Genomic DNA, 16,905 nt, shown 5'->3' on the forward strand with positions numbered 1-16,905 from the left:
CGGACAACACTTCAGTAGTGGCCTATGTGAACCGCCAGGGCGGTGTCAGATCAAAGCAACTCTGCGCCCTGACGGAACGCCTCCTCGTATGGGCTCAGCACTCTCTGCGCTCTCTGAGAGCATCGCATGTGCCTGGCCATCTGAACGAGGGCCCCGACAGACTGTCCAGGGACAATGTTCCCCCTGGGGAGTGGTCTCTACACCCCCAAACAGTCCAGTCGCTGTGGCGCCGCTTTGGCAGAGCGAAAGTCGACCTCTTTGCGTCAAAAGACAACGCGCACTGCCCAGCGTTCTTTTCAAAGAGCGAGGACGCGCTGGCCCAGTCTTGGCCCAGCGGCCCGCTATATGCCTTTCCACCAGTCTCTCTGCTGCCTCAGGTTATCGAGAGAGTCAGGAAAGCGCGCCACACAGTGCTCCTCATAGCCCCGTTCTGGGAGAACCAAGCTTGGTTCCCGGAACTCATACAATTGGCAGACTCAGCCCCTTGGCCGATTCCGGTGCGGAGAGACCTTCTCTCTCAAGCCCGCGGCTCGATTTGGCATCCCCACCCAGAGCACTGGTCTCTGCATGCGTGGAGCCTCAACAATTACATGCTGATCTACCAGAAGGGGTGATGAACACGATCATACAATCTAGAGCCCCCTCCACGAGGCGGCTCTACACGTCTAAATGGTCTGTGTTTAACAAATGGTGCACTACCAAAGGGCTCAATCCACAGACATGTGGGGTCTCGCAAGTATTGTGCTTCCTTCAAGAGCTACTGGACGCGGGCAGGTCCCCCTCCACGCTCAAAGTCTATGTCGCGGCCATTTCAGCGCTCTCTGTTTCAGAGCCGGGCCGCGCATTAGGAAGGAACGAGTTTGTCATCCGCTTCCTTAGAGGAGCGAGGAGGATGAACCCCCCGCGACCCCCTTCGGTTCCTATGTGGGATCTTTCACTGGTCTTAGACGCACTGAAAGCACATCCCTTTGAACCCTTAGAAACTGTGGATATGAAATACCTCACGCTCAAAACCGTTTTTCTGATAGCACTGTCTTCAGTAAAACGTGTGGGAGACCTTCACGCGTTATCCACTAACGCTGCGTGCCTCGAGTTCGGACCCAATGACTCTAAAGTTATTCTCAGACCGAGGCATGGGTACGTCCCAAAAACTTTGGGCACTCCCTTCAGAGCGCAGGTCATTTCCCTTTCAGCCCTGCCGAATACTGGCTGCGAGGCAGATAGTCACCTCCTCTGCCCAGTTAGGGCGCTGAGAAGCTATATTTCGCGCTCCGCCGCCTTCAGGCGTTCAGAGCAGCTTTTTGTTTCGTTTGGTGGGCGCACCAAGGGTCTCGCCGCCTCGAAACACACTCTGTCCAGATGGATAGTCGATGCTATCGCAGCTGCTTACGCATCTAAAAACCTGCAGTGCCCCTTGGGCATTCGGGCACACTCCACCAGAGGCATGGCCTCATCGTGGGCGTGGTCCAGTGGGATTCCCATTCATGACATTTGTGCAGCGGCAGGCTGGGCCTCCCCCTCTACATTTGTTAGGTTTTACAACCTGGAAGTTCCCGCCTTGCAGGCCAAAGTGCTATCAGTCTAAGTCTCGCGTAAGCCAGCCCACTGTCTGTGCGCGGGCTACGCTGCTGATTTAGCTCTACTGGTTGAGCTGCACTATATGGAAGTGTTAGTTGGACCGGCTGTGCCGCTCCCTGCCCCATATTATGTGCTTGTGTACTGTGGTATCTTGGCCGCCCAGCTCCGCTTCGCGTTCCCTGGGCTCCCCATGGGACTCATTCAGGATGCTGGGCGCGCGCACGGCGTTGACAAAGGTGTTCCCGCAGCGTAAGCTAGCTTACGCAATACGAGAGAACCTCTCGTAAGAGAACGTACTCGGTTACTAACGTAACCTCGGTTCTCTCTAGAGAGGGAACGAGTATTGCGTAACCCGCCGTGCTCTCGCCACGAGCTCATTTTCGCTTCATGCGACAGAAACCAGCGAAGCAGCCTCTGTTCCTTGCTTATATACGCTAAGCCACACCCCTAATGACGGGCTGTGACGCACTAAGCGCGCCAAGCGCGCTCATTGGACGTGACGTCACGCGCAAGGCTCAGCCATAGGCTGCTGCAGTTGCCGCAGAGCAGCCAATGGGCACGCGATTCGCTTGCCCTAGGTCTGCAGGCTGCCGCACTGCGTTGACAAGTTTTATAAAATTAGGATAATTTTTGGCTTCAGTATCTCGTGAAAGGAGACTTTCCCGCAGCGTAAGCTAGCTTACGCAATACTCGTTCCCTCTCTAGAGAGAACCGAGGTTACGTTAGTAACCGAGTACGTTTTACTTTCTAAGCAGAACGAATGTTCAGTCTCTCGTGCGCGTGTGCACGAGTGCGTGCACGAGCTTAATATTGGGCTGGCTGCAGTTCACTTAATGGTGTGGTGAAGTGATGAGTCCCAGCTTAGGACCCCAGTATGCCTGATCTAAAGCTGTTCTCACGATTCTTAATGTTATCAATCAAACTTTAATTAGTGTAATAATCTTTTATTTTTATCTTGATTATTTATATAGTTAAAGTGAAAGCAATTGCATTATTTAAGGTATGTTTTGCGACATTGTTAATTGTCATTAAGAAAAAAGGCATAATATAATTTTCTTTTAATTACAAGCATGTCATGTCATAGTTAATTCTTAAACAGAATTATGCTTGTATCATCAAGTTTTTTATCAAAAAATATCGTAGATGGTGAAAAAAATCCTTATTTATAATAATTTCGGATAGCTGCAATGCTACTATCTAAGCTAACACTAAGAACGAGAAATGTTTAATTTCACAATCTATAGCTTCGGTTATATATTAGCATATGAAACATATAAGTTTAAAGACATTAATGGTCGTATAACGTAGTGATTTCTGATTTGTAACCAGGCACTAAAGTGATTACCTATAAAACGTGGTAATTTTATTACCTATAAAACCAATCGGATTGCTTGGTTCCTAAGCTGGGACTCATCACTTCACCACACCGGCCACCAGTGTCGCTAATGGACCCTTTTTCACATTTCGGGGTCTCTCAGAAGCGGAAGTGTAATATTAGTTGGGCAAACTTCTATAGCGGTGAATGAGAGACTACATTAATTTTTATTTTATTTTTTCACCATTTGCTCAAATAGCAAAACAAAAACTCAATTGCATTTTCACAACTTTCAAAAAGAGGAAGAAGATAGAGAGAGACTAAAGCCAGTCAGAAAAAATATGTCAACTTTACTGTCACTTTCACAGCCGCTGTATTAGAAACACTCACAGCAGCATTAACTAGTTTTTTTTGTCACTTGTATAGTGTTATAAATGTACATAAACATTTTTTAAAGTAAAAATATGAAAAACTTTGCAGGATTTACGATGTTGATAAAATGCATCATCACAGTCTGCGAAAATGGTCAAGTGTTTGTGAATTATGCATACAGCCCCTTTAAAATCATAATCCAGTAATCATGAATGACTGTAAAAGTCAAAGAAATTCATTTGGTAAAAGGTGCGGGAACCTTAAGCGTTCAGGCTTTTTCAGGTTACTGGCAATATTTTCTCAGTTTCCTGTATGTTATGGATTTTAATACAATGATGCAGCACATTATCAAAAAAAAAAAGCAATTTGCATTAATAACACTGAGGCAGATTTATAATGTCAGAAAATGAAGGTGCAGCTGCTGCAATCACACGCTCGCCCGTAAATGTGTGACTTGGGCGTTCTCCAACACTAATGCTCATGAACTCCATCATAGGAAACATCCACAAGCTTCCATTAGAGCGCTCAGGAAAGCTCAGGATCCGCCATCGTGATTTGTGAACTTCAGCAGTCATAGGTTAAGCAATTTTGAGATCATTTTTGAGATGGGGAATTCTGCCATTTTCAGTATTTCAAGGCAACTTATGGAACTAATCCAGAATTGCAAATGGTTCATTTGGGAAGTGTAGCATGACAGGTACGTTTAAACTCTAAATGAACAGAAATGTGTCTTGTGTGCTGATGGCAGGCTTTGTTCGGAAAGCACAACTTGCTCTTCGAAGGACGAAGTTTAATTAGATTGTGTTAATGAAGACAAAGTATCAACATGCATACTATTTCTTGTCGAAAATGCTTTGTTTCAATACTGCATTGCACACTGTACATCAAGTGGCGACCCAACACAGTCATATAGGCTAAAGATATAAAATATCATATAAACATACACACAAATAAATATATAACTTGCGGTTTTATGGTCATGTTTCGGTACAGAAAACTTAGGGAAACAAGGATTGTCAAATAAAGATAAAGAAATAAGAACAAATAATCAAACTACAACAGCACAAATAAATGCAATAAAGCAAAGATGCAAATAAAATAAACAGCGCTTTTTAGGTATCTAACAGTTTTCATGTACAGAAATGGAATGAATTAATCAAATTTAAAACAACATTGCATTGCATAAATTAAATAAAGATTAAAAAAGTAAAGTTACAAAAGCTATTCAGTCAAGAGCAGTGTGTGGTTTCCATGTCTTTTGTTGCTGCTGTCATTAGGCTGCTGTCACTTTAAGACATGTAATCCACGGATTTAATACAATCACTGATACACATGCGTTGTCCTTCTCGACTGTTTACATTCACTTCAGACATACGCTACTGTTCGCTATACTCGCCAGAACGGGCATGTTGGCATAATGTGTCCGTTCAAGCGCAAGACTTGTAAGAGAACTCAACATTTACGCGCTGTCTGAGTTCTCTTAAACGTTTTTTTGCGCTTGAATGTTTAAATTGGCAAGACTTAAATGAGTTTAGTTTGAACACAGATAGCAACGTGTGCTGTTCAGGTCTCACCCATCAACACCCAGATGATGACAGCGTAAATGACTGGTCATAGCATACGACACTCGCATTGAACAAAGTTTAGGAGAAGCCAGAATGCGTATCCCTCGACAGAAACATACACTGGCCGAACTCTGATGAAAATGACAACGCATAAAATGACGAAGCCTAGACTAATGGACTGAATTCAACAATTCAACAAAGTCTTAACTAATGGATGGAAGTTCTATTGGGAAATATGGTTACATGACTAGATAAGACCCATATTGCTCGACTGGGATCGTGTAGAGATCTCGAAGCTGCATTGAGACGGACATTTGAACCTTCTTTGAACATTGGGATAGTTGGTTGCAATTGAAGTCCATTCTGTGTTGAAAAATCCTGCAATGTTTTCCTCAAAAACCTTAATTTCTATACGACTGATGAAGAAAGAAAGACATGGATATCTTGGATGACATCGGGGTGAGTAAATTATCAGCAACATTTTTTTGAAAGTGAACTAATCCTTTAACAACCACCAACCAACATGAAAGGCACATGAAAGTCCTGCTTGTTAGACGATTCTGCACTCATTAGGGAGACAGAGACCAAGAGATCTGCTTATCAGCACCAAACCCCTAGTGTGAGTCTCATTACTCAGAGGCAAGTGGAAGAGTTTGTCTTGAGCTCAGATTGACTGACCACTATTATCTTCAAACACTCATTACGCTGTCAAATTATTTTCCGTCTATCTTATGGTTGTTGATTGGATGCGCGGCCCACTCTGAGATACCTCTCATTCGTACTTCTGCATTTTCAAAATTGGTTTTGTTTATCATTAAAACTTTTTGTGATGGTTCGCAGTCTAAGATTGAAATTTTATAAGATTGAATGAAAGAATGAAAACAAATGTGAAAACAAGTGCTTGAATGTGATATTTACGCAAGTAAAAACTTAATAAACAGGCTTTCCTGTTACTCAAACAGTAGAGCGTTGGCGCTTGCAACGCAATGGTCATGGGTTCGATTCCCAGGGAAAGCAAGAACTGATAAGAATGTAAAATGTGTAACTTGAAATGCAATATAAGTCGCTTTGGATAAAAGCGTCTGCCAAATGCATAAATGTAAATAAAGTCCCTGTAGGTAAAAAAAAATTAAATTGTAGTGTATATGTAGTTATGAAAATTACAGTCATTCAGCAAAAGGCAAGCCAATGCTGAAGAAGCCCTGACAGAGTTAACCTCGCAGACTGTTATATCCGCTTGACTGGGAGAGCAGAATCGCAGCTTTACCAGTCAAACTGGTGTAATTACGGAGCAAATGCTCCAACACTGACAGGTGGTGAATTGCCCCCTTAATAAGAGGTTTTACCTGCAAAATGAGAGAGTTTAACTGTTGCAGATGTTTTATATCTCTCACACACATAAATACTCCATTAAATCAGACATCATTCAGTTTTAAAGGCTCAGATGATGTGGCTCACAGGAGATTTTAAAAAAGGTTTATAGCCAAGGCTTTTACAAGCACAGACTGGTTACTAAACTTAGATTTGATCCCATTGTATTTATTCTTTGTCACATTGCCTATATAACTAATGCACATACAGTGACTCAAAAACACTTAAAGTCACTCTTTAAAAAGTCTGAATGTTAAACCATCAAAGCAAGTCTTTACAGGGCTAAACTGCAGGAGGTTTTCTCTGTGTTTTCATTATTTATAACAAATGCCACTTAGTTTGGTTTTTATGTATCTAATGTAAAAGCATTGAGACGTATGTGCAAATATAATCTGTGGCCATTCTGAACATCCAATGATTTGCTACTGCAAAATCTCTGTAAATCAAACAGTGGTGTTAGTCTGCCATCTGCTGGCTACTGAATCCAATCATTTAAGGCATTTAAAGTTATGGACGGTGCATGTGTTTTCCATGTCCTAATAGCCTATTACATTGAGTATGCCAACTTAATATATTTGCATTAACATAATTAACACAAAGACTTTGTGATAAATAGGTACATGTAAAGAGAATATTTATATTCGCTTTCTTTACTGATGCTTTGCACTTGCACTGCAAATGACCGGTCAGTAAGTCAGTTATACTTCAAGGACATTTGAAGTATAACATATACACTCTCAGAAAAAAAGGTACAAAAGCTGTCACTGTGGCGGTACCTTTTCAAAAGGTACACCTTTGTACCTAAAGAGTGCATATTAGTCCCTCAAAGGTACATATTGGTACCAAAAGTGTACATATTAGTGCCAATGGTACATATTAGAACCCTTTTGAAGGGTACTGTCCCAGTGATAGCTTTTGTACCTTTTTTCTGAGAGTGAAAGGGAAAGGGGCAAAATTATAAATAGGTAGGCCTAAACATCGGAAACCTCATTCTGTAAGAAAGATAATCGTGGTTCTTATGAAATTTGTTATTCTATTGTTTTATGAGTTTAAGACATTTTACAGTGTGGGAATTTTCAGCAAGAAAGACATTAAATCTAGGCAAAGTGGTTGAGAAGTTTGTTCTTGCGTCAGACTGATTCGAATCGGTAACGTCTTGTTGAACGATTCATTAAAAGAACCAACTCATAAGAGTCTAAAGCTCAATCCTGGAGGGCCACAGATCTGCAAAGTTTCGCTCCAACCCTAATCACACACACCTGAAGCAGATAATCAGTCAGACTCATCAGGATTAATAGAAAGTTCCAGGCATGTGAGTTTGATTAAGGTTTGAACTCAGTGGACCTCAAGGGCCAGTGTTAGTGGAAAATAAGATCTTAAATCCACACAGTGAGCAAAAGAAGGGACAACCCCTCTTTTTAACCCCTTCCTGCCAGCTGATAAACTCATTTCACCCAGCAACACATTTGTGCTGTGCTGAGAGTCCCCTCTCCCTGATTGGTTCCTGCTGTATCAGTAGCCAATGAGCTCACTGTTCAGCCTTCAAATACTTGATTAGCATTTGCAATAGCATTACATCACGCTTTTAGAAACCCTCCACCTTCCCCAGCTCCACCTGTATGTATCTGCTATGGGTAATTCGTGCTATATTGTGCAGTAGCAGCATGTCTTACTTGCTCACAGCAATGTATCGTGTGTGTATTGGCAGTAGCATGTCCCATATTTGCTCTGCAGAAGCAGCAATAACCAACAGCAGATCTATTCTGCCAAGACCAAACATATCAACATTGTCATATCCATTACCATGCCAAACACTCTGAGAGTTGTCATGACAGAAATAATATATACACTCACCGGACACTTTATTAGGAACACTTGCTAGTTCCAGGTTGGACCCGCTTTTGCCTTCAAAACTGCCTTAATTCTTAGTGTCAGAGATTCAACAAGGTGCTGGAAACATCCATGATGTGAATCTCTCGTTCCTCCACATCCCAAATCTGCTCTACTGGACTGAGATCTGGAGACTGTGGAGCCGTTTGAGTTTAGAGACTCACTGTCATGATCAAGAAACCAGTTTGAGCTGAATTGGTAAGGTACTATAATCATCCATGCTTTCATGTCGTTTTGACCAAATTCTGACCTGAACATCTGAATGACAGCAGAAATAAAGACTCATCAGACCAGGCAATGTTTCTCCAATCTTCTATAGTCCAGTTTTAGTGAGTCTGTGAATTATAGCCTCAGTTTTGTGTTCTCAGCTGACAGGAATGACACCGGTGTGTTTCTTCTAAAGCTGGAGCTCTTCTGCTTCAAGATTGGATGTGTTCAGAGAAGCTCTTCTGCAGACCTCACTTGAGACGAGTGTTTATTTGAGTTACTGTTGTCTTTCTGAATCAGTCTGTCTCCTTTGACCTCTGGCATCAACAAGGCATTTTCTCACACAGAACTGACGCTCACAGGGTATTTTCTCTTTTCGGATCATTCTCTGTAAACCCTAGATATCATTGTGTGTGAAAATCCCAGTAGATCAGCAGTTCTACCAGAAAGACTTGGGAGAATAAATACTGTAACAATTAACATTTATTAACAACCCAACAAGCAATCAAGTTCTTTGGCGTAGGCCCCTGCGTATCTGCATATCCTGCCTGAAGACGAAGGCAGGGGCGCAGCCGACCCCCTGCGAGGTGTAGGAAGGGACCATCCTGGTGGTGGTGGGGAGGATGGAGGTGAATGGAAGCGTCAGCATCTGCGAACTCAGACGTGTGTAAGTACCAGTCTTTTATACCATAAGTATAGGAATATGATTGGATAGATGACGTGACAAGTGACGTAAGTGATAAGTGACGTGATAAGTGACGTAACAATTGAGTCTTCCCGGCAGAACTTATGCTAGAGCTTCATTTTCTGAAACACTCAGACCAGCAACAACCGTGCCACATTCAAAGTCACATAAATCACTTTTCTTCCTCATTCTGATCTGATGCTCAGTTTGAACTTCAGCAAAACATCTTGATCATTTCTACATGCCTAAATGCTTTGAGTTGCTGCCATGTGATTGGCTGATTAGATATTTGCATTAACAAACAGTTAAACAGGTGTAATAAAGTGGTCGGTGAGGGGATCCACTAACTCTAACATCAGTGTATCAATTAACCCATCAGTGTGTCATTAACCCATCAGTATATCAGTTAACCCATCAGTGTATCATTAACCCATCAGTGTATCAATTAACCCATCAGTGTATCATTAACCCATCAGTGTATCAGTTAACCCATCAGTGTGTCATTAACCCATCAGTGTATCATTAACCCATCAGTGTATAAATTAACCCATCAGTGTATCAGTTAACCCATCAGTGTATCAATAACCCATCAGTGTATCATTAACCCATCAGTGTGTCATTAACCCATCAGTATATCAGTTAACCCATCAGTGTATCATTAACCCATCAGTGTATCAATTAACCCATCAGTGTGTCATTAACCCATCAGTGTATCAATTAACCCATCAGTGTATCAGTTAACTCATCAGTGTATCATTAACCCATCAGTGTATCAATTAACCCATCAGTGTATCAGTTAACTCATCAGTGTATCATTAACCCATCAGTGTATCATTAACCATCAGTGTATCATTAACCCATCAGTGTATCATTAACCCATCAGTGTATCAATTAACCCATCAGTGTATCATTAACCCATCAGTGTATCAGTTAACCCATCAGTGTATCAGTTAACTCATCAGTGTATCATTAACCCATCATTGTATCAATTAACCCATCAGTGTATCATTAACCCATCAGTGTATCATTAACCCATCAGTGTATCAGTTAACCCATCAGTGTATCATTAACCCATTAGTGTATCATTAACCCATCAGTGTATCAGTTAACCCATCAGTGTATAGTGCATCTGAAACAGCACCAGAAATTGTTCTAGTTTGCAATGAAATACCATCTTAACATTGCATTCTGAACAATCACTGCATTCGACTTCTGTTTCTTAATTATTCATGTCGCGTTGCATTCAAAACACAGCGAAGGCCACAAAAACTATGAAACGGGTATAAATGGCATTGTTTAATTTGTGATATTTTAAACATTCCTTTCTCAAAGATTCATATGACAAATGTACAGGAATAATTCTTTTCACATTTATATATATATGTATATTTTTTCTCATGTTATTGCTTTACAGTAAAATGCATTGGTTGGATACTGTATGTCCATTAAAGCATGACAATACATTCATATATACGTTTTACAGATGTATTCAGTTATGGTTCATAGTAACTAACTTGACATGAAATATATATATATCTTGATCATTATACATTTATTATTATTGGCATGAATCCCACATCACGTTGAGTTCACAGTGAATGGGGTCGCAGTTCATACACGTATTGAATGAGTGTGCGCTTATTTAGTAAGTTCCCATACAATCCACAATATGTAGAGGTACAACAATTATGCCATCTGAATTCTACTTGTTAAAAAAATGACTTCATAAACAGATATGTGATACATAATTCATTGTGTGTGTGTGTGTGTGTGTGTGTGTCACATAATGTGTGTGTCACAAATCAAGTCTCAAATGAAGAGCCCACCAGTTCAACTGATGGTAAATCGGTCAAGGTCAAAGCATCTCAAACATATGTACAAATAATCTTTATCTAGCTGCAACAGCTGTAAAATTCTGCATTATCAATATGTGCATTTTCAGGGCAAATCCAGAAAATGTCCAGGTCAAAATTCACCCACAAATAAAGATATTACATTTTTCATAAAGAAAACAAAGTCTATATTCAAGACCAAGAGTTTTTGCATGAAAAAAAAATAATATTTTCATGACAATTACAACACATTTCCCACAAATGATCATTGTGTAATGCAAACAAATAAATAATCATAAATATATAAATGATGAAACCTGATTATTATTGCAATGCAACAAAATAAAAATATTTTTTATTTTACTGTAATGCAAAATAAATTATGAATATTTTATGTATATTGTATACATCATGGTAGCTTTGTCATACTGTCTTAAACAAGAAAAAAATATTGTACACTGTAAAAAGAAGTTGCTGCCTTACATTTTTTAAGAACAATCAACTTAGATGTTTAAGTAATTTGAACTTAAATGGCATTAAACTGACTTTAGAAATGAGTAGAAACTCGAAAATTGCTTAACTTATTTTAATAAGTTAAACGATGTAAAAACATGTTGTCAACTTATTGATCATATAACTTTTTTTTTTATAATTTTTTTTTTTTTACAGTGTATTACGGTATTTATTTAAAAGAGAATTACAAAAACATCCAAGCATTGAGAGGAAAATGTGCTTAATTTTCATGAAATCCGTCACAATAATAATAATACTAATAGTACAAAAACAGAATTCACGTGCAAAACATAATGTTGTCTTTTGATCTGGGGTGAAATGTGGACGTTTTTGTTAGATTTAACCCCTTTTATTACAAAATGGCACTAGAGAATATTCATCTATGCTTGGTTTTGTTCTTTATATGTTCCTTTGTCAGACAGAAATGCATTTACATGAAGAGTCTGTAAGAAAAGTCAAGAGGAACTGATAGTCCGGGTGACGTTGCGAGGAAAGCGAGTTTGATGTGAAGCTGAAACCAAACAACCATCTCAGAAACATCCTTCTCAAAGTCGTCTTCAGTGTGTGAGTCTTGAAGTCAGTGCCACTTCTTCCCTGCATAGTGTCCACAACAAGTCCAAATCCCATTGCTATTGCACTCCCAACATTCATAAAAGATCATGTTTTGATATTGTTCCCCTCTGACATCCGGAATGATCTGCACAGAAACAGCAGTGCTCATATTTGCATAAACCCACAAAAGCATCTGCGGATTCCCACATGACGGGGAAACGTCTCCACAGAGGTTCGGTTCTGTAGCTGCCAGGTCGAACTGGGCAAGGGATGTGGTTGCCATGGAGACGACTGTCCGGAGATCACCTCGGTGGAACGTCCCACAATGCATTGCAGGCGTGCTCACGTTGCAAAAAAAAACATGTCCTTCCTCAGTATTTTGTGTCTTGTTTTCTAGTAGGCCTACAAATTCTTACATGAAGATACTTTCACCTGAGAAGCCAAATGACTGAAGATATTAGGTCTTCTTTTCTGAAAAAGGTGTCAAAATGAAGTCAGTTTATGCTTAAAACTATTTCAAAATGAATTCTTGAATCAGTGGCAAATAGTTTCAAGCATAAACCGGACTGAATTTAGTTTGATTTACACTTAAAAAAAAAGAAGAAAAGTATTTAGAAATGCAAGAGTAATGGAGAAGTATTGCACATCATCCTCCAAAATATGTACAGTATATATATATATTATTGTTTTAAGCAAAAACACTGCATTTCGACACATTTACAGAAAACAAGACTTCATATTTTCAGTCATTTTGCTTCTCAAATAAATGAATCTTCATTTAAAAATCCTACATTTACTTCCTACATTTATTTGAGAAGCAAAATGACTGAAGATATGAAGTCTTGTTTTCTAAAAAATATATTAAAATGAAGCGAGTTTTTGCCTTAAACAAGAAAAAAGAAAAAAACATACAAAAACATCCAAGCATTGAGAGTTTGCGACGAATGTCAATATGAAAAAATAAATAAATAAATGATGTGCAAAATGTAATGTTGTCTTTTGATCTGGGGTGAAATATGGACGTTTTTGTTCAGTTTAATGCCTTTTATTACAAAATGGCATTAGAGAATATTCATTTTCACATGTATGCTTGGTTTTTGCTTAAACAAGAAAAGACAAATCTGCTAATGGGGTCTTGGTTTTCCTCTGAGTTCAGTTTATTTTTCTGACACTGTTGGCAGATTTATTTTTCTTGTTTTAAGCAAAAACTCACTTCATTTGGATCAATTTCTTCTGAAAAACAAAACTCAGTGTCTTAAGTCATTTTGCTTCTCAAGTAAATTTAACTTGATTTAATAATGTTCAGATATTTGTACTGGGAACAAGACAAATCCACTGAGGAACATCTTTTTTTTTTTTTTTTTTTGCAGTGAATGGATTGATCAGGTGAGGGACCATCGTGAAGATTCACAAACACACACACACACACACACACACACACACACACACATATGATGGGGGGAAGCACTTTGAATGAGGCCAAACCGCTCACTTACTTAAAAATGCTAATTTCTCAGTTTCACCCTCTGGAAACATCAGTGTTAGGGGACTCAAGACCAGCTCTAAACCACCACAAACCACACTTATAATGAATATGATTATTAAATCTCTTCATAGGCAAGTTTATATTCACAGAGCCCTCAGAGAGGCTACATCAAAACCTCCAAACATGATGAAGCAACAAAGATTTAGTAAAGAACAACAACAAAAAATACACAAATTCCACTGCAAAACAAAATCATTATCAGGATTTATGTGTGGTTTTCTTGAAAAAAATATCTAAATATCCTTAAAACAGGATACATGTACTTTTCTTGAATTGAGTTTTTCATCGGAAAATTAAGAAAGAAAGAAAGAAAGAAAATAAGAAAACTTTGAAAACTCTTAATAGCTCAGAGTCATAATATCAGTGAGTATTTAAAATTGAGCTTCCCTCATTAGCAAAAACTCTTATTCACTGTCTAATCGATTAATCGCTAATAATTGTATCCAACATAAAACGTTTGTAAATATATGTGTATATACATTTATATTATACTCACACACACATATATAAACTTTTATGTTAGATGTGATTAATCGTGATTAATCGATTAGACATCACTGCTCTTTTTACAATAACAATGTACAAAATTTCTCTTGCATTTGTAAATATTGTTATTACTTTTTTTTATTAAATTTAGTCAGGTTTATGCTTAAAACCTTGTTGCTTATTGATTTTATTTTGTCTGTTTTGATGTGCAGTATAATTAAAATGTATTATTATTATTATAAAAAATAGCCAATGATATAATAAGGAAAATAAAATTGAGGACATTCTGTTTACACCTTTAAAACTCTTAATATCTCAACGTTATAATATTTTTTACTTTTTATTCACCTCATTTGCTCTTTTTACTCTTATTATAATAACAATGGATTATGTGCAATATTTTCACTTCTCTAAATATGTTTCTTACTCTTTTAAGCATTTATATAACTCAATTTAATCAGGTTTATGCCTAAAACCATTTGCCAATGCTGTAAGAAACAAACAAACAAAAAAAAACCCTTAACTGAAGACATATTCTTTGCAAACTCTTAATAACTCAAAGTCTCAATTTCATCAAGTTTTGAATTCAAACTTACCTCATTGGCAAAATGTTTCTTCTTTCTTTAAGCATAAATCAAACTAAATTTAGTCAAAACTTATCTTGTTTTAAGGATTTTTGGATATTTCTACAGGAAAACAGGCTGATAAGAAAAGAAAATCATGTCCTGATCCGGCCAAATCGACGAAGTCAAAACACGTTCAAATGATAAGTAATTAGTCTGTCTGCAATGAAGATGGGCTGCGTCCGAAATCACACAGGTACTTTAAGGGGTGGTTGATTATGATTTCACTTTTCTAACTTTAGTTAGTGTGTAATGTTGCTGTTTGAGCATAAACAACATCTGCAAAGTTACAACGCTCAAAGTTCAAAGCAAAGGGAGATATTTGCTTTTAAAGAAATCGCTTTTTAAGGACTACAACAAACGGCTGGTAGAGACTACACCACATTCCTCCCGGGTTAGTGACATCACCAACCCTAGAATTTACATAAACCCCGCCCCCGGAACACGATTTATAGATTATCATGACAGAATATGCTAATCAGTGACTAGAAGATAACTACACATCAGCTACATAAATTCATCAACTAACCATTCAGAAATGTCCTGTTGCTTCTACATGTTGTCACTTCTTCTTGAGTCTCTCCATCTTTGTCTGACTCCGGTTTGAACATAAAATGCTAAAAGTTTTTCGAATTTCAGTGCATGTCTGTGTGAGTGCAAGCTGTTGAAGCTCCGCCCCCTGTGCCGGGAGCAACAGCCCATTTGCATTTAAAGGAGCAGACACAAAACGGTGCGTTTTTGCTCACCCTAAAAAAACTACACACACACACTCTGGGGACATCAGAGACTTATTTTACATCTTGTGAAAAGGGCATTACACCACCCCTTTAAATAAGTAATTACTTCACGGCCGCTAAAAAAGTACTTTCTTTATAGTAAGAAAGTAATCCGTACTACATCCGCCATGTTGTCATTATCACGAGTACTGAGTACTATGAGTACTGTGAACTCACACATACTTCTTTTGTCATATACAGTTTTTTTGCCTACTTTATAGCAGGGAAGTGTGCGATTTCGGATGCAGCCACTGTTAATTCTGTGACGAGCTTCAACATTGCTGATGATTAATATGCAGATATTTTGGACCAATGAGATTTGACTGTGGGCGGAGCCAGCCTGCATGATAGTTTGTCATCACAAACATTCTCATGACGATCGTACCTGATTAGGACACGGTAAGAAAATGCCCTGTACGATACAGTAATAATAGATAATGTGCAATACTTTCATTTCTCTTGCATTTCTACAAATTTTAGGGCTAAAAAAAAGTGATATGCTGCAAAATAATTCACAGCTGTATGAGCAATAAAGACTTTGTGAAGAGATTTGACTCAGAGGACATTTGAGAAAAACAGGCGTGTAGAAAAGGGTGAGTGTTTATTCAGGCGCCCGTATACGTTCCTGATGCAATCCATATTTGGCGGACACGCAATGCATTTTGGGATATTAAATATCTCGACTGGAAGAGAAGAGCTGCCGAGGAGGAGTTCCTCTTTCTGGGGTTCGAGAGGTCAGGAAAATGAGCTTGACTGGAAGATCTTCTCCATCCGTCCACAGTGAAATGAGTCGCAGTGAATCAAGCGTTAGTCCTGACGGAGACTAACATCCGTCCCGTCTGAGGTGATGATGGCTCTGGAGTGCAAGGACAGAGAAACTCAGGATGATCGTGACATCGGGATGGTGCATTCTGGGATATGGAGCTGTTGGTGAGGCTCTAGTCTTCCCGACACATGGGTATGTTGACGAAGGTGAAGACGTTGTATTCGATCATGATGGAGAAACAGAGGAAGATGGCGTACAGCACCAGCACATAAACACCCAGCTTAAAGTCCAACTTCCAGCCGTTCAGGTGGATCCCAAGAATCTGCGGGTGAAGAAGATGAAGAAAACAAGAACATACGGGAGGGAGTCCATTTCTGCAACTCAGGACTCATTTGAAGTCTATACGTCAATGCATAAAGTCGGGGTGTCAATTATGAAATGTCTAACCATAGCTAAATAGATTACCAAACATATTCTGCTAATAAAAACGAATACTACAGTATTTCTTTGGAACAACTGTCAGTCAATTCATAACAACATTTGGAAATCATTCTTTAATTTTATTGTCATTTCTATATTATCAAGTGCTAAATTGAATTTTATTCAAACGTTAAAAACATTCAGCAAGTAAAAACTGAAAATTGTCAATCATTTCATAATAACATTATATATAACCTTTCTAATTTTAATGACATTTCTACATGATCAAGTGCTAAACTGAATTTAAGAATAAATGTAGGCCTATCTGTTTTTATTAATATATTTTTATTATTTATTTATTTATTTTTAAAAATCAATCATTTGATTATAAAAATTTTCACCAAAAAA

At 38.7% G+C, this 16,905-nt stretch overlaps 1 protein-coding gene across 2 annotated transcripts in view; it reads right to left on the minus strand.

Moving 5' to 3' along the window:
• Window positions 1-14,323: 14,323 nt before the first annotated feature.
• Window positions 14,324-16,905, minus strand: part of slc24a4b (solute carrier family 24 member 4b) — a 45,455-nt gene continuing 42,873 nt past the window's right edge. Inside the window, exon 17 of one of the 2 annotated variants that reach the window (XM_084432773.1) lies at window positions 14,324-16,399. In XM_084432773.1, the coding sequence (XP_084288899.1) occupies window positions 16,250-16,399 (150 nt within the window). In that variant the 3' untranslated portion in view covers window positions 14,324-16,249. The remainder of the gene's footprint in view (window positions 16,400-16,905) is intronic. The other variant, XM_084432774.1, reaches the window with a different exon arrangement.

This window comes from Rutilus rutilus, assembly GCF_951802725.1.
Source record: "Rutilus rutilus genome assembly, chromosome: 15".
Taxonomy (NCBI): domain Eukaryota; kingdom Metazoa; phylum Chordata; class Actinopteri; order Cypriniformes; family Leuciscidae; genus Rutilus; species Rutilus rutilus.